Source organism: Syngnathoides biaculeatus, chromosome 12 (assembly GCF_019802595.1).
Source record: "Syngnathoides biaculeatus isolate LvHL_M chromosome 12, ASM1980259v1, whole genome shotgun sequence".
Classification (NCBI taxonomy): Eukaryota; Metazoa; Chordata; class Actinopteri; order Syngnathiformes; family Syngnathidae; genus Syngnathoides; species Syngnathoides biaculeatus.
The window spans coordinates 12,616,287-12,633,151 of NC_084651.1; the positions used below are offsets into that span (position 1 = coordinate 12,616,287).

The 16,865-nt window shown below is 40.8% G+C and overlaps 1 protein-coding gene across 2 annotated transcripts in view; it reads right to left on the bottom strand.

Annotated features, from left to right (window-relative positions):
* Nucleotides 1-1,306: 1,306 nt before the first annotated feature.
* The window catches only part of ldb1a (LIM domain binding 1a), a 29,150-nt gene continuing 13,591 nt past the window's right edge, over nucleotides 1,307-16,865 (bottom strand). For both annotated transcript variants that reach the window (XM_061836656.1, XM_061836657.1), the window contains exons 2-11: nucleotides 12,434-12,536; nucleotides 11,192-11,236; nucleotides 10,916-10,991; nucleotides 10,259-10,361; nucleotides 8,692-8,864; nucleotides 8,490-8,612; nucleotides 8,322-8,399; nucleotides 6,531-6,654; nucleotides 6,303-6,445; nucleotides 1,307-2,889 (exon numbers count right to left, since the gene is read on the bottom strand). In XM_061836656.1, coding sequence (XP_061692640.1) covers nucleotides 2,836-2,889; nucleotides 6,303-6,445; nucleotides 6,531-6,654; nucleotides 8,322-8,399; nucleotides 8,490-8,612; nucleotides 8,692-8,864; nucleotides 10,259-10,361; nucleotides 10,916-10,991; nucleotides 11,192-11,236; nucleotides 12,434-12,536 — 1,022 coding nt within the window. In that variant the 3' untranslated portion in view covers nucleotides 1,307-2,835. The remainder of the gene's footprint in view (nucleotides 2,890-6,302; nucleotides 6,446-6,530; nucleotides 6,655-8,321; nucleotides 8,400-8,489; nucleotides 8,613-8,691; nucleotides 8,865-10,258; nucleotides 10,362-10,915; nucleotides 10,992-11,191; nucleotides 11,237-12,433; nucleotides 12,537-16,865) is intronic.

A 16,865-nucleotide genomic window follows, 5' to 3' on the forward strand; every position in this document is an offset into this window, starting at 1 on the left:
GCGACTGTCGTCTGTCTCCATGTACCCTGCAATTGGCTGGCAACCAGTTCAGGGTGTACTGCGCCTTCTGCCCATCCAGCGCTCCCCGCGACCCTTGAGGATGAGTTTAATAAAATGGATGGATGAATGGATACATACAGTACATACTGTACTGAAAGGAGATGCTTCCATCTCATTGTACATGTGTATGATGACAATAAAGACTATCTAGCTACGTTGTCTTAGACATCCCTGATGAGGTGCCCCAGGTGTTGTAACTTCTTATTCAGTACATTAAGATCACGTATGATATCAACAAGAAAAGCTAAGTCCATGAGCCATTTCAGATCACTAAGCAGAGGAACAGCCAAGCTATAAAATCTTTCACTTCTGCTCTCAACTCAGAACATCTCTTCAAAGCCCCGCCCCTGCTGAGCCAACGTACCATGGTAAAGTAGAGCACATCCTCATATTCTGACTCCATTCCATTGAAAAAAAAAAAAAAAAGTCTGTGCCTTAAGCCCTTGGAATTGACTTGGCTGATGAATTTCACAACGACAGATATTTTCAAATGTCAGGCGTCTGCGGCTATTGACATTAAAAATTCACACACGCGAGGAATTTCGTCTCCAATAAACCTACCGTGCATGTTTTGGGGGATGCGGGAGGCAACCGGTATACCCACAGAAAAACCACACAGGCACAAGAACATACCATCTCATCACAGGCGAGGTGGGAGTAAGAGGCGTTGCTTCTACAATGCTGTCTATAGATATTTACCATAGTAAGCATACTTACACCATGCTTATGTGAAAAAAAAAAAACTACCTAGGGAAAAGTAAAAATAAATGAATAAAAATTACTTACCTAATTAAATCTTTAGAAATGGTTCTCAAAGATTGAATGAACCTGTTTTGTATTTAAATGCAAAATAGAACTGATCTTAAATGTATTTGAAAAAAAAAACAGATCCTGGAACATGCTGTTTAATCATTCAATTCAGCAATTCCCAACACTTTTTAGAATCTGTCAACCTAAACTAGGAATAATTACAGTAAATATTTGTCTGAAAAACTTCAAACAAAATGTGGCAAAAAATGGTCAATTCCTAAAATTAATACCAAACTTCGGGCCCATCCTAAACCAAGGATCTCCTTGGACAGTGATGCAGTATGCCTTGATTTTATCACAAGTAATAAAAAGTAACCATAATACTGGACACAGGTGACACTATTCCAGTAATCATGAGAAAAAAAACCTCCAATACATAAAACTGATGTATTTTTAAAACATTTGTTAACAAGAGTAAATAAAGACTCTGTGGTCATAACATGAAGTCATCTGATTCTTTAATTTATACATCTGATACATGACTCAGATGGATTGGAAACCTACAACAGCAAATAAAAAGTTCTTTTTTTGTGTGTGTGTATCAATAATGAGACTGAATTAACTTGGGCGCTTCATGACAAAACAAAACAAAAAAAGATAAATCTTTGACCATTTACTGAACAAGCTGCCCTTAAAAAAGAAAAAACTCCACTGGTTATTCATGAGCACTGTACAGGTGGATTGGACTGTCTACGACATTTTAGTACATAGAAAAATAAATAGTTTGCTAAAATGAAGCTGGAATTTGGGGATCTGTGATTGTTGCATTAAAAATCAGATTGGAAAACTTAGTTTTTGTTGGGTTTTTTTTTTTTTTAAATCTCTTTACATTAGAATGAGATTTTTTTTTTTTTTTTTTATAGTTCTAGGAGAGGAATACACAGAATAACATTTACCGAAAGGACTAGCTAAAAATATACAAGCACAGACACAAAGATGAGAAGTAAAGCCAACAAAACGATTCTTCATTAAAACCAAATAGCGCAGTGGAGTTGATATCCACAGATGGTTTACATGGAGCTGCTTGGTCAGCAGCTTTCTTTAAATTGGGATTAAAAACAGTTCTGGGAAACTTAATACAAAAGTTTTTTTTTTCTTTCATCTTCCTTATTTAACAATGGTGTCAAAATGTGTTAAAATATTTGAGTAGCAAATTTTAGACATTTTCTGGTCTCTGTTACAAGAGAGCAGCCCCCATGTAAGAGTTGAAGATGACAAGACAATGCACACAAAAGTAGGCCTCGATGTTGTCCTGCGAGGGTGGAGAACTTTTTGCCTATTGGAGGACCGCAAAATGTCCCCCAAAATGAAAGAAAAAGTTACAACCATCCAAAAAATGCATCATAATGACCATTTTTTCATAAGTTGTTTTTGTTAAATCATCTAAGGTTGTGCTGGTATTTTTTTTTCTATTTGTTTTTTTTTTTTTTTTTTAGAATTGCATCCCATTGGCCAAAGGATCCCCACCCCTGCCGTCCACAATGTTGGCAGAGCATTCAAATCGCTGGCCTGTGATTGACTGACAGTGTGACACAAGATGGAGGATTCGATATCAACTCACATTACTACCATTACAAGGAGAAGGGTCTAACAGCAAATATTTATACATGAGGGTTTAGATGGTTTACACTTCTTACATCAGCAAAAATGAGGGAGAAGGGAGAAAAAAAATGTTCAGAAAGATAGCTGGGAGTTAATTGTGAAAACAGTGCAAAGAATATTTCTGGGGCATTTTTGTTTACACTAAAAAAAAAAAAAAAAGAAGAAAAAAATGAAAACACACTTCTGTCGAATCTGGTCCAGACATGCTGCGTACCACCTTTCTGCTGTACCCAAATGTTGCATGTTTTATGAAGGTTTGTGCATGTGAGTGTGTTTGTGTGTGTGTGTGTGTGTGTGTGTGTGTGTGTGTGGGTGTGTGTATGTGTGTGCGTGTAAGAGGTGTTCGAGATTGCGTAGTGGTTCTCAACTCCGGTCCTCAAGCTCCGGCACTGTACAGGTTTTTGTTCCAACCAGGTCCTACAAAAACAAATAATTGAGTTTTATGAAGCGGATGAGGAATTTCGATACTGATAATAATAATAATGCACACACTTTTTCTGCAGCCTGCAAGACAAACAAACGAAAAAAAAAAAAAAGACATTTATTTTTACTGCGACATGAACACAACAGAAGCGGCGAAGGGGGCCGCTGTGAAGGAAGGCACGCCCCGGAGACCCGAGGTTGGAACAAGAACCCACGGAACGAGGCGGTCGTGGCGAGTGCTCGGGACTACGGGGCGACTGTGGCTGAAACACCGGCTGCACCTGAGCAGACGAGGGCTGGGCTTGAGCACCACTCAGCATGTGCGATGGGAGGCAGCATGTGACTGACTGACTGGACGATTCCAGGGGTGGGCAAACTTTGTGCTCAAAGGCCAGCCACATTTGAGTTTTAACACAGGGCATTGGCCAGGTAATAACGGAGAGGTTTTAATTCATATTAAAAAAAAAATAGTTTAAAATCGTTGATTTTCATAAAATCTTTATTTAAAATAGTTTGATTTTTTCTTTCGGCTTGTCCCGTTAGGGGTCGCCACAGCGTGACATCTCAGATCAACGCTCATAGTTAATGCATCGTAATTCTAAAATATAAATTATTTCATAAAATACTTGAATTAAATGAGTTGTTTTAGTAATGTATTTGTATTTTATGTGAAAAGATTATAATCATAAAATATTGTTAGTTTGTGGTACTAAAACGATTATTTTAATTACCAATTTGTCAATTATGGTTCCAATGAATCAGATGTAATTTCCGGCCTACAAGCTGCGACTTTTTTCACACGCTTTCAACCCTGCGGTTTATACGGTGATGCGGCTAATTCATGCATTTTTTTTGTAATGGCCGCAAGGGGGCACTCGAGCGGAAAAGGTAAGAATAAGACCGGTGGAGTATGTGTGCCGAGGGAGTGACTTTTACCAGCCCCTCTTAGCGCTGCGCTAGCATTAGCACAGTGCTAAGTTGTTGCTGCTGTTACTGGCGTGTCTCAGTGATATTTACCGGCAACTTTTATTTTGTTCGGCCCTGTTAGCGTTAGCGAATTAAGGGCTCCAAAGGGCCAGATGTGGCCCAAGCCACAGTTTGCCCACCCTGGTCTCGTCCACGAAGGAACACCCATTCCTCTTCAGTCACGCAGCTGCCATCTTTGAATGAACAAAACAGCTGACTGGGGGGTTGGGGGGGGGGACTATGAGGACAACTAGGAGTTGTCATTCTTGCTCTCCTGACTGGAGGGGGGCTTGCTGTTCCAGGGCGAGTGTGAACCCAACGCTGGCGAGCTGCTGAAACTGTCCTCATCCTCCAGGCCGTTGGCCCCGTCCACCTGGGAGTTCTCCAGTCGCGTGATCAGACGCTCGTCCTCGTCACCAAACTCCCCTCCCATCAGGGTGGGCTCTCCTACCATCATCACGTCCTAAAGGGGACAAGTAAGGGCCGGCACATATTATCCCCTTTATACAGGGGGGGACGGCGGACGGAACAACACGTTCTATCACGTGTTATGTTTCTGGCCAAAGTGCACACTGCATGTAAAAGCCCTAGATGGGGGGGGGGAAGACGAAGTACATCCATCCATCCATTTTCTACAGCACTGGTCCTTCTGGAGTCTGGAGCCCATCCCAGCTGACTTTGACCATATAGACAACCATTCACGATCACATCCACGCCTACGGACAATTTGCAATTTGTACATGTTTTTGAAATGTGGAAGGAAGCCGCAGTACAGACAGAAAACCCACGCAAGCGCAAGAGAGAACATGCAAACGCCATACAGGAATGCCGGAACAGAGACTTGAACTCTAAACCTCAGAACTGTGAGGTAGATGAAGTAACCATGACATCAGAAAGGGAATTTTCAATGTCCTGACAAGTAGGACGGCACCTCAGTGAAAGCAAAGCCAGAAAGGCCCTCGAAGCCTGCCCTGTTGTGCTGAAAGCGATTGTCAGTCTGAAAATAATGACGCAGACCTGTTTTGAACCATCTCAAGGAGCCTACCACCTTGTTCACTCTGGCATCAACCTCACAAGGAGCCTTGCCTTCCTGTGGAATCCCTTCTAGAATCTTCCACCTCCACAATGTTACTTTATTTTTGTTTGTTCTTTGTTGCTTCGTTCCCCATGAGTAGGGCTGCCAAGATTAATGGACTTTGAAGATCCAAGTAATGTAAAATCATTTTCAAAAATCTAATAAAGGACTTTTAAGTTTTGCAATTCCATCAATGCTCCCTTTAAAGGCAACAAATGCAAAGAAAATAAATCTGCGCTTGCTCATTTTTTTAACCGGCTTTCATGAGGTTTCCTTTTTTGTCAAACTCAAAAGTCCGTTTAGTTATTAGTATAGAACATTAACCAAAAAAACTGACCGTTATATTTATATATTTTTTTCACTCCATTGTTGTTATATGACTGTGCATGTGCTTAATTTTTCAGTCCTAAGATTTACTGCCTGAAGTGATAAAGGCCTTATTTAGTATTGCCTTACATTCATTTCCAATATTGAGGATAAGCGGTGTTGAAAATGGATGGATGAATACATAAATGTCAGCAATGCTGGTTCAAAGTGCAAAGTTGATGAAAAGTTAACTGTACTACTACTGTACTATATGAACAGCCGTTTCCTGCCGTCATAAACTGCTATTAACATTTCAAGCGATGAGTCGACTAACAGCAAAAATAATGGGTGACTAGATAATTATAAAAATACTCATGCATGTAGGACATGGTCCAGGTCTGAGTCAATACATCAATCCTTGTTGCTCATTAGTCAAGCAGATTTGTTGTCACAACATCCTTCAACATTTATGCAGCTGGAAGCCGGTGGTTGTGCCTAAGCGCTAACCGTATTGAAATGGACAGTCTTTAATTTGCTGACATGGTCTGTTTTATGGACGCCCCCAGTGTCCTCTTGAATGAAATACATTTTCTTAATCTGGCCATCGGCTACATGCTAAAAAGAGAGTATGGAAGACTCCCCCTTATTCTCCCTTTATCATTTTTGCAGATACATTTAATGTGCTGTGGTTTTTCACTATTTTGACCAGCGCTAGCCAACGAAGCTAGAGCATGAGGTACTCTGCAGTGTCGGGGGGAATCAGCATTTAGTAAAAGGGCGTTAATTCCACCTCGGGTCTCAACCAAATAAGCAAGATGGTGTGCAGCTCATGCACGCTCAACAACCTTAATCTGACGAGAAGTCAGACCAAGGCAAAACGGCAAAAACAAAACCAAAAAACATGACAACGACTGGGACTGCTCGTCGCTCTCACACCGTCCCCTCCGCACAACACAAAGCCCACCTCCAGATGCGCTCTATGCTTCCATCGTCGTCTCAACCTTCAGGGGACTTTTGCTGCTGGACCTAAAGGTGAAGCAGATGCTATGCTAACTGGTACCTGGTTGGAGAGGGAGAAGCTATTGGCTGGACTCTTCTTTTTGCTGTTGCTGTTGTTATTGCCGCCCCCGCCCGAGCTCACTGTGCTGCCGCCGGACACCTTCCTTTTTCGCCGCTTGTTGGGCGCTTGTCTAGCCGGCTCAGCTACAAGTGCAAATAGAGCAGACTTAAGAGTTCTCCAAGCCTTTGGTGAAACTTTAACAGTGGATTGTTATTTATTTATTTTTACCTGGGGGTGCTACCATCCTCTGCCACTTTTGGAAGAGGCAAGTCTTCAGGCAGTCTCGGGGGCTCAAACTGTAAGTCTTGTGTCTTGACATCAGTTCTTGCATGGGCTCCAATATCACACATAGCTTAGGAGGATATCATTTTACGATTTCGATAAATAACAACAAAAAAGTGATAGAGCCTGTTACAGTGGAACCTCCAAAGTCGAACACAATCTGTTCGGTGACAACGGTTGACTTCCAACAATCTCCCCCATTGGGAAAACTGTCAAGTGAATTCATTTTTTCCAGGTTAGCTAAAATGTCAGCATCATATTACCTGGTTTACTGTACTGTAAAATTAAAACGTAGGAGTCTATGGTGCAAACAAGCAACATTTCTAGTATTAATACTGAATCTACTATACTGTACTATACCTTAATATACTTTTGACTTTTCCCCCCGAACAATATGGATTTTCTGAGGCCGATGACAATTCCAGATAGTTGGCAGAAAAGTCTGACATGCGTATTAATTGGCCATTTAATGTAAAAATATATAGCAACTAAAATATCGTAACATCTTTTAAGGTACTTTGATGCTTTACAACAGAGATATGACCTATTTGTTTAACTTAACAAAAGTGAGGAGTTAAGTACCCCCCAAAAAAAAAAAAAAAAAAAAAAAAGAATTTTTTTTGGCCATTGATGAATGCAATATATGAGAAATATAATCCTGGGAAATGATGTTACTGGCCAAACATTATTCATGCATTCAATATCAAGTTCCTTCTCCATTATTTTCTTTGCCATGAAAAGATGACTTCAAAATGAAAACCGGAGACAGCTTTCTCAGATGTTAAAATGTCATTTTTTGTTTTTTTTTAGGAGAAATGAAAGTTTGTTTCATGGCAAAACCTGTGCTTGGGCTGCATGGTAGCCAACAAGATGGCGTTGACCGATGACGTCACTTCTAGGCGACACACAGTAAGTGAATTACAATTCCCAAACAAACAGTTCAACTTTCCTTACGTATTCGTTCTGCAGCTATGGCCGTACAAAATTTTTTAAAAAAATTTAAAAAATGACGAAAGCCCATGTATGATATTACTTGACAAATAAAGACAGCAAAGGACATTTTCAATATATTTAGTTAGTTTTAGTTGGTTCTGCAAATGTAAAATGCCATTTTTAGTTAACATTGAAAAAAAAAATCATTGGAATTTTACGTTGTTTGTTCTCAGTTTAGATATGAAAAGGTTTTTGTGGCTCCCCGTGTTTTTTTTTTCCTGTGGGAGACAGTTAAAATGGTTCAAAATATACAAGATTGCCGACCCCTGCCCTAGATTCTTATTGGATTGAATCCGACCCGTGGAGCTTTATTTAAGATTCTGGATTGAATGGAGTCAAGAGCTTGATCTAGTGGGCAAACGGCACAAGGACATTATTCCTCCATTTAGTAACATTTACTGTTCCATGAAAAAGTAAGACTATATATGTGCTTTATCGACAAAACTCTGACTAACTAAAACTATTTTGAAAAGGCCTCATATGGGCCAGGTCCATCATTACCGCCCCTTTGTCGTTTGTCAAGGAAAAAGTAAAACAGTCTAAAGCCTTGCATTACTCATTGCGCTGAAGTCTCACAAGATTTGATGACATCCCCCAGGAATTCTGTTCCCTCTTTTTTTCCCCCAGGTTGTCCTAACAATTTTGGTTGACCTCCAATATTTACCCCACTTAGGGCTTCGACTGAGGAGATTCCACTGTATTCATGTGACTCTGATGAGGACTATTGAGGGAAACCTTTCTTACTCGGAGGTAGTTGAGTGTAGAGTTGGAGAGCCCACATCTGGTGATATTTTTAGCCAGTTGATCCAGCATCTGAGGATCCTGCAGGAGCATCATGAACAACATCGGAAGTTAAAATAAAGGGCACTTGACCTCGTGTAAATACATGAGGTTTTTGGGTCAAGCACTCACATGCATGGCCAGGATGCTCCTGGGGAGGACCTCTCTGTGTTGTCTGATGCTGAAGTGCCACGTCTTGATCCTCATCATGTCATCAAACATGAACTCTAGGTACAGACGGCCCTCCACACAAACCTTGTCAAGGAGACAAAAAAAAAAAAAAGGTTCATTTGAGAGGTCAACAAAAGGAAGGCTCGAGAAAGATCGGCCATACCTGTGTGAACATGGGTTTCCCATTCTGGGTCACCATGGTGCACTGGTCACAATCGAGAGAGACAAAGTTACTGTGGAAGGACTCCTTTGGATGCTTCAAGTTGTAGAACAGTTCTGTGGCACCCCCCTCGAAGATGCTCCGAAAATATCTGGGAATCAACGTCCTACCAATGGCTAAAAAAAAAAAAAAAAAATTAAATAACATGAAAAAAATTCAATGAGATAAATATAAAAACTCTTTCATTGAGATTTGAGCAAAAATACCAATTCGTCACCATCATGTTTTTTTTTATAATAATGTAGTCACATGTGTTCTCCCTACCCTTTTTTGACAACGCTTTTCGTTTACACGGGTGAGCTATCCCAACATGTCAAGAAATACAAGGAGCTGATTCTTTTCACTTTTGTGGGGCTGAGCATTGCATAGAGCAGCAATGCGTGGACCAATCTGCACGCACGGGACATGTATTAATGTGAGCTGCACCACAAAAGCAAAAAGAAACACCGCTTGTTTATTTCAATGTTTGGGATGGCCGATGCGATGAGTTTTGAGCCATCTGGTTATCTTTGTATTCATTTCAATTTGAATGCTAAAGATGGAGATACTCACAGATCTTTTCCCACACAGAGGCAAAGCAGGCCCCACAGTTGCTTTCCGTTGCTCTGGCACATGCAATGTTGGCACGCTTCATATGCGTTCAGTCTGTGTGGTCACAAAAATTGGGCTGCGCTTGGGCGACTGCAAAAGGGTCTGCATGAATTCTCACGCTCGGGGCTGGATCAAGATATTTTCAACAATAGCGCCTGCTTTGCCTTGCGCGTGTGTGAAGAAATCCTCCGGTGTCCTCATCTTCAGAATTCCAATATAAAGGAATATAAAGCTAGCCAGGTGGCTCAAAGCTCCTGGCGTGAACTATCCTAAACATTACAACAAACAAAGGAGCGGTTTCTTTTCATTTTCGTAGGTCCGACATTCGGATTGTTCAGCGGGGATGCGTGGACCAATGCGCATTGTAGAACGCATACCAACACTAACCCCGATAATTAGTATGAATAAAACCACTCGCACATCCGCGTGCAGTCTGCAGATGAGCAATGCGGAAAGTATGATGGGCCTTTTAGTCCTCTGTGCTGGAGTACACACAAATCAAAGTTTTTCTACCTGTATTTCCTCCAGGAATGAAAGCTTCTTATCAACCACTGCTGTCTGCAGATTCTGTCAACATTCTTTTACAGTAACCACGAGATTACCCCCAGTTTCCTTTTTCATTTTAATGTCCAGAATATGGTCACCATTTAGATTATGGAGTGCATGGTACGAGTTTGATACACACTTCTGAAATAAACGTGCTCAAATTACCTTTAACTAGATCCGGAAACATAAATGTTGGGAAACCTTGTGTCATACGACATGACATTTGTGATTGGTTGTTACATCTGTAACATTGCAATTCATAAAAATTCGGAATCACAGCAAAACTAGTGGGCAACGGCCAGCCACTTCATGAAAACATGTTGCTGAGCCCCACTCAATGTGGGACAAATCAGTCCGTGAGCCTTTATCTTACTGTATCGTTTGGGTCCATCTTCCAGGCAGAACGTTATTGTGAGCATTGCGTCGTCCTCAAAGAACTCCGTGGTAAAGGCATCCCACCACAAATTGTCACAATCCTGAAAGAGGGACCGCAAACAAATTTCACTCCTTCCGTCAAAATTCCATTTATTTGCTGGATACGAGAAAGTCAACAAAACCGGTCATATTCTCGATGGAAGTCGAAATGGGAACCTTCTTAATATTGCATGTTTGGATTCACAACTCTTGTCAAACATGAAATTACAGTACACTGAAAATAAAATCCGTCTGATGTGTAGAGATTAGCGTGCACGTGTTTGTTGCTGTGTCTACAGAAACGAAGGGAAAATGAGCGTCTGATTGCTGCAACTCAGCTGAGCGCTCGGGCATTTAAACAGTTGGCACTCCAATTACATTTCAGCCAGGTTGATCAGATAATCCTATTAGAGCCTGATTATAAATTAAATTAAAGAGGAGGCTGGAATAATTTACCACTGTCAGTTTCTTGCCATTGTAGGCCATAAATAAAATGTAGTTGCGAGATAAATGTTAAAAATATAGCCGCAGTACATGCACGGCTCAGATTGTTATTAAAACTGCCTTGAAAATTAAACGAGTTTACACTCAAAATATATTGCACGACATTTCTCACCTCTGTCCAATTCTGTAGCCTTTTGTTCAGCTCATACATACGATAGTCTGTCTGGTTTCCATACGGTGTAGGTCTCCTGCAGCAGGAAATGGGAAATTCAACACTCAGTATGAAGTTAAAGCTCTCAAATCCCAGAGTACATTCGCACACGGGCACACGCACGCACATGTAAGACAAGGAATTACAGGAGATTTGCAAAGTTAGTTTTTGCCGGCAAAAGTGTCCACAGTGACGACGCCAAGAATTCCTGCTTTAGTGACAGAGGTCTGAACTCACCCCATTCCTGGTTCCATATATGATGGGGGATACATGGGTGTAGGCCTGCCAGAGAGAAAACTATCAAAATTGGGACGAATCAAGCTGCTTCATAAATGAGCGATTCATGTACCTTACAACCAATTTACTTTACATTATGATCACTACCTTGATTTGGTTTGCCATTTAAAAAATGAAAATGCACTCAGTCTGTTTGAATAGCAATAATGGCTCATTTCTAGTACAGTATCAACATATCTGTGTATAATCAGCATACAAACTTGGAAATAAAAACCCTTTGAACCCTTTGAAAAAGAGTTTAAGATTCTGTTTCTGAGATGCCAAGGTATTCACAAGACTTTTCAGTTCAGCATTTCATGATTAACTAACTACACATGTTTTGCTTTGTGCTATATCCAGCCATCAATTTTCTGACCTGCTTATCCTCACAAGGGTCACAAGAGTGCTGGAGCCAATCCCAGCTGTCAACGGGTTGGAGGCGGGGTACACCTGGAACTGGTTGCCAGCCAATTGCAGGGCGGCAACAGCCGTCATCACAATCACACCTAGGGGCAATTTAGAGTGTCCAATGAATGCATGTTTTGGGGATGTGGGAGGAAACCGGAGTGCCCAGAGAAAACCCACGCAGATGAGGCGGGGATTTGAACGCCAGTCCTTAGGAGTGTGAGCCCAACGGGCTACAGCTGCACCACCGCGATGGCTTTTTCTGCTATAGTGTTCTTAAATCGAAGAGCACCCTCAACAACTTACAGCTTGAAACAAGAAAAAAAAAAAAGAATACACAGCAAAGGTTCCATGACTTATGAGGAATCCGATTCAAAACAGTAAGCATCTTACATCTTGTTTCATTGCTTTTCCATTTTTCCAGGGATGTTTTTTTTTTTTACACATCTGCGACAATTATTAATGTTAAAAAAAAAAACATTTGTCAAGTGACCTGTAGAGTGAGTGAGTAGTAGAGTATTTGCAATTAACTCCTGCATTCTGCAAAAAAGGCAAAAGCATTTTCTTCCGACACAGGCAAATGGCAGAATGGGACTTGGATGAAGCTCTGATGTTTGACCTTTGGTCGTATTTTTAAATATCTCAGCATATTTGCAAAAATTGATTTGCGTTTGCCTGGCAACCAGTTCAGGGCGTAACCTGGCTGAATCAAAACAATTACAGGTACATACAAAAGCTAATAAGCGCATTAATTGTTTTTCTTCAGGGTGACGTCAGTGTGGTTTTAAGGCAACTTACCCCACATCTCGGTCCAGCATAGCGCCTGGGTGGAAAGGGGGAAAGCTGCCGCCGTTGGGGGGTTCCTTGGGAGAGTACAGCTTGAATGACTTTGACGAACAGCCTGCGCAGCAAGAGACAGACAGACAGAGAGAGAGAGCAAGAGAACAAGAGAGAGAGAGAGAGAGAGAGAGAGAGAGAGAGAGAGAGAGAGAGAGAGAGAGAGAGAGGAGAGAGAGAGAGAGAGGAGAGAGAGAGAGAGAGAGAGAGAAGAGAGAGAGAGAGAGAGAGAGAGAGAGAGAAGAGAGAGAGAGAGAGAGAGTAGCGGGTATTGGTTGAAGGGTACAAACGTAGAGAAGATTGAGTCAATGTAGCTGCATCCAAATCACATCATCCACAAGTAATCCAACTCTGGCTGTTTTGTGGGGGTTCACGTCAATAAAAGTACGCCATCTGAAATTTATTTTATCCCCTTGAATCCCCCTCTCTACTCACCCCCCCCCCTTTATTTTTGCCTATCCAGGCTGCTTTCATTAGCTAATGCATCTTCAATCTGCTAAATGGACAAGAAAAACAAACACGATCTGGCCAGTTCTTGTGACATCCACACTGACATAGGGATCCCTCCCTTCCATGAGAGCCATTCACCATCTGCACTGTGTCTATACCCCCCCCCACCCTTGCCTCCTTTGCCCATCCCCCCTACTGCCCACCCGGGCTGGCTGTTTTTAACCCTTGTCAGGCCAGATAAAACATTCATGGGAACTCATCTATTCTATGAGACCTCACACACGCAGAGGTCCAACTAACGATAGCTTAAACTCCACCAGACAGAGGCAGAGTGGGGATGGGGGTGGGGGCAGCATTCCTGAGAAATATGAGCCTAGTCCACCTCATTACAGCCAGCCACTCTCCCCACACGCTTTCATTAGACATTAATTATGGTGCCGCAATAGATCCTAGCACTGTTGGATCATTCAGGCCTGTTTGTTGGTGATATTCTTGTGTGGCATGAACGTGCTGCACCTGAGCCTTTGCATAGTGAATTGAAATAGTCACAATTCACATGTGACAAGTGTCCCAACAGGGTTGAAACGAGTACTCAAGTTTTTAAACTACCTCTAGCACAAAAACTGTTCGAAGAATTTTATCTGCCTCGGGGAATCACTTCTTTTATATTGAACCTCAAGGGATAAACGGGCACAATGCATTTACGTTCCCTAGGCAAGGGAAGGAAGTGGAAGCAGAGTTCTCTTTTTCGGTTGAGGGAATGGGAAGATGGCGGATGGAGTCAGAATAGACAAATGCAGGGGGAGGGAAAAAGTCTATATGCCAAAAGTGTGAGCTCATTTTGAGCAGCTAGGCTAAAATCTGTGACGTAATCATTGTAACATGGACCTTACATTCTACAAAGAGAGGAGAAAGCGCATGAAAGTCCTCATTCACCAAATCAGCAGACATGATTCAGTCATGTGACTCAGTGGCAATCAAAACAAACTCTCGCTTTCAAACCAGGGGGCATACGGAGAAACCTTCACAGGATTTTAACACGTTAATGGTCAGAGGGCAAAGACGTTAAAAATGTTCATGATAATTATAACCCACGTTTACACAACCACATCTGCCATTTCAAAGTGATTATATAGCAGTTATACACAGACAATAACGTGACTTCATTCAGGATCCTTGTTATATTAGTTAAGGTACACTTTTGCTCAGTTTAGGCCAAAGGTTAACCTCTGTTCTGGCATCTGATCTGTAAGTGGAAACATTTTGAGTCATGTAAGTGTAAAACATGATGGGCTCCAGCACTCCGCGACCCTTCTGAGGATAAGCGTCTCAGGAAATTAATGGATTCTAGTTTCTACACATGGTGAATTTGGAGTTTTTGTTTGCTGTAAACTTTAATCAGCAAAATTATGCATGTTTCATGAAATATTTCAGTATGCCATGCCTCTCTATGAGTTGCACTTTTGATTTGAACTACCTAAATAAATTGAGATAAATAAATGAAATTAATTTGACAACATTCTAATTTATTGGGGTGTACCTGTAAGTCAAGTGGTCCTTAACCAAGCAAGAATATCACTTATAACATATAAATATTGGGTTATTCAATAGATTTTTTTAGTAGGGTACTCGAATACTAAAATATTCAATAGCTGCAGCTGTATGTCACTGTTAGTTTGATGTCGAAAAGGCAGCAGTGCTAGATTAAACCAACACAGGGATGTCTAAATGGGTTCTACTTGTTTAATCTTCTCACTGAGCATCATTTTTGGTGTTAGTCCAAAGACCTTTCTACGTAAACAGTCTGTAAAAGCCAACATTTTTCCGTGCAGAATCAGAATCATCTTTATAGGCCAAGTATGTTGAGACCATGGATGAGAATCAAGGACCGGTTCCGAAGTTAACGATTGTTCAGAATCTGTTGCTTTTCTGTCCCGCTTATCGTCCCCTGGGTCGCGGGCGTGTGGGAGCTAATCCTAGCTCAGTTGCTAAATTTCCTAATTTTTCCCTTATTGATTTTTAGCATGGGAGAATGCCATAATCACGCACATTATGAACTTTATGCAACATGCAGACCATAAGTGACCTGCAAGTGGTATTATTGACTGATATACGTGTCAGTGAATGACAATGTCAGGTTATATGACCATAAACATTCTGAGTAAAGTTTTGCCACCAAACACAGCAGTAATTTAACGTCTAAAGACAACACCAATTGAACAATACACTTCTAAAAACAGAAACACTTTCAAATTTTAACTATAGCAATGGATAAACCTGGCGATCTCTAAAATGCCGTGTCTTCTATTTAAATATACAATATGTAGTTATTAGTTGCAGTTTTACAGTAAACTCCAACAGGGGTGTCAAACAGTTTAAAGTTCGCTCAGTGAGGGGAGGAACATACATTCCACACTTAGGCCATCCATAAAAATATTTTGGTTTCCATTAACAAGAGTGGGAAAAAAAATGAGTTGGAAGGATTTTTGTTTTCTTTTTTCAAAAGTCCATTCCATGATATTGTGCAAATACTTTGGCCCACATACTAACAATAAATATATTCAGTGAGTTAATTTACCTTACATTTTAGCTATGACTTATATAAATATTTATTTCTTCACATTTTCAACTTCCCAATAAAGATTTAAAATCACTGATGTCCACACCTGGCACACCGTCCGCCATGATAGCATGAGTCAGACGGCGAGAAAATCCCTTCCTGATTGGTTAATATTTGACACAGGACCCAGGTTAATTCCCTTCGTGTAAAAAAAAAAAAAAATGCACACTTTGGCAATTTTATTTGCTTTTGAATATTTACGGTCGGTCGGGTGACGGGAAACCTAAATATTTTTTATGGATATCCTAACTGCAAGATACACAGGTGTTTACCATGTTGCAACTTTCATAGGGAAATCCTACTGCGTCAATCATTTTACTTAGAACTGAATCGGTTGCAGTTTCAAAAATGGAATCTGAATTAGAAAAACCTTCTCATTTCCCATCCCTAGTTAAGACAAGGAATTTGTCTCCAGTTGATCCATATACAGGCCACCCTCAGTTTACAACGGTATGGATGTGATATTTCAAAATTACAAACTAGTTTTACACTGCGTATAAAGGCAGACATTTTTCTGCCATTTGTCCATATCACGGCTTAGTGTAAAAGGCGAGGGAGGATCAATTCCGGATCATCTTTTATGACGCACATTGAGCACATGTCTGTGTTTTTACCCCTTTTACATACAAGGTTTTACCCGGTCAAGATTTTTGGGGCAGATCAATGATTTAAAAAATAACAATCCAACATTCTTTTGGCTTGTCCCGTTGGGGGTTCGACACAGCGTGTCTTCTCAGATGAACGCTCACATTTGTTTGGCACAGTTTTTACACCAGATGCCCTTCCTGACGGAACCCCTCTTACAAGATGCCGCAATGAGTCTATTGAAATGATGTGTTCATTTACTTTATATACTTGTGTACTTGATTGTTCTAAATGTATATATATTTAAAATAAATGTATTTTTGTACATCGACTTATGCCCGCAAGTCATAGTGTCAGAAGAAATTAATGGGCTTCTATTAGATGTCAGTAAGTACATTCAGCAATTAATGTATGTACTTTTTGTGACATTTTTATTCGTTGGTGTGCCGTGAGATTTTTCAATAGTAAAGTATGTGCGTTGGCTCGAAAAAGGTTGGAATTCATTGGTCTGGTCATATCACGTGTTCAATAGAACGACGGCATGTTTACACACAACCACGTAACGTTTTGTTGATGGCTGCTTGTGAGCTGTATAATATGAAAAGTAGGTGAACATACCTCAAGCAAGCCTTACACGAACATCCTCCCATGCCCTGAGCATCTTACCTCCCATTTTCTTCTTATAATATTGTCAGTGTGATCAACTCACGTTATCATCACTAAGATAATGAGTGTATC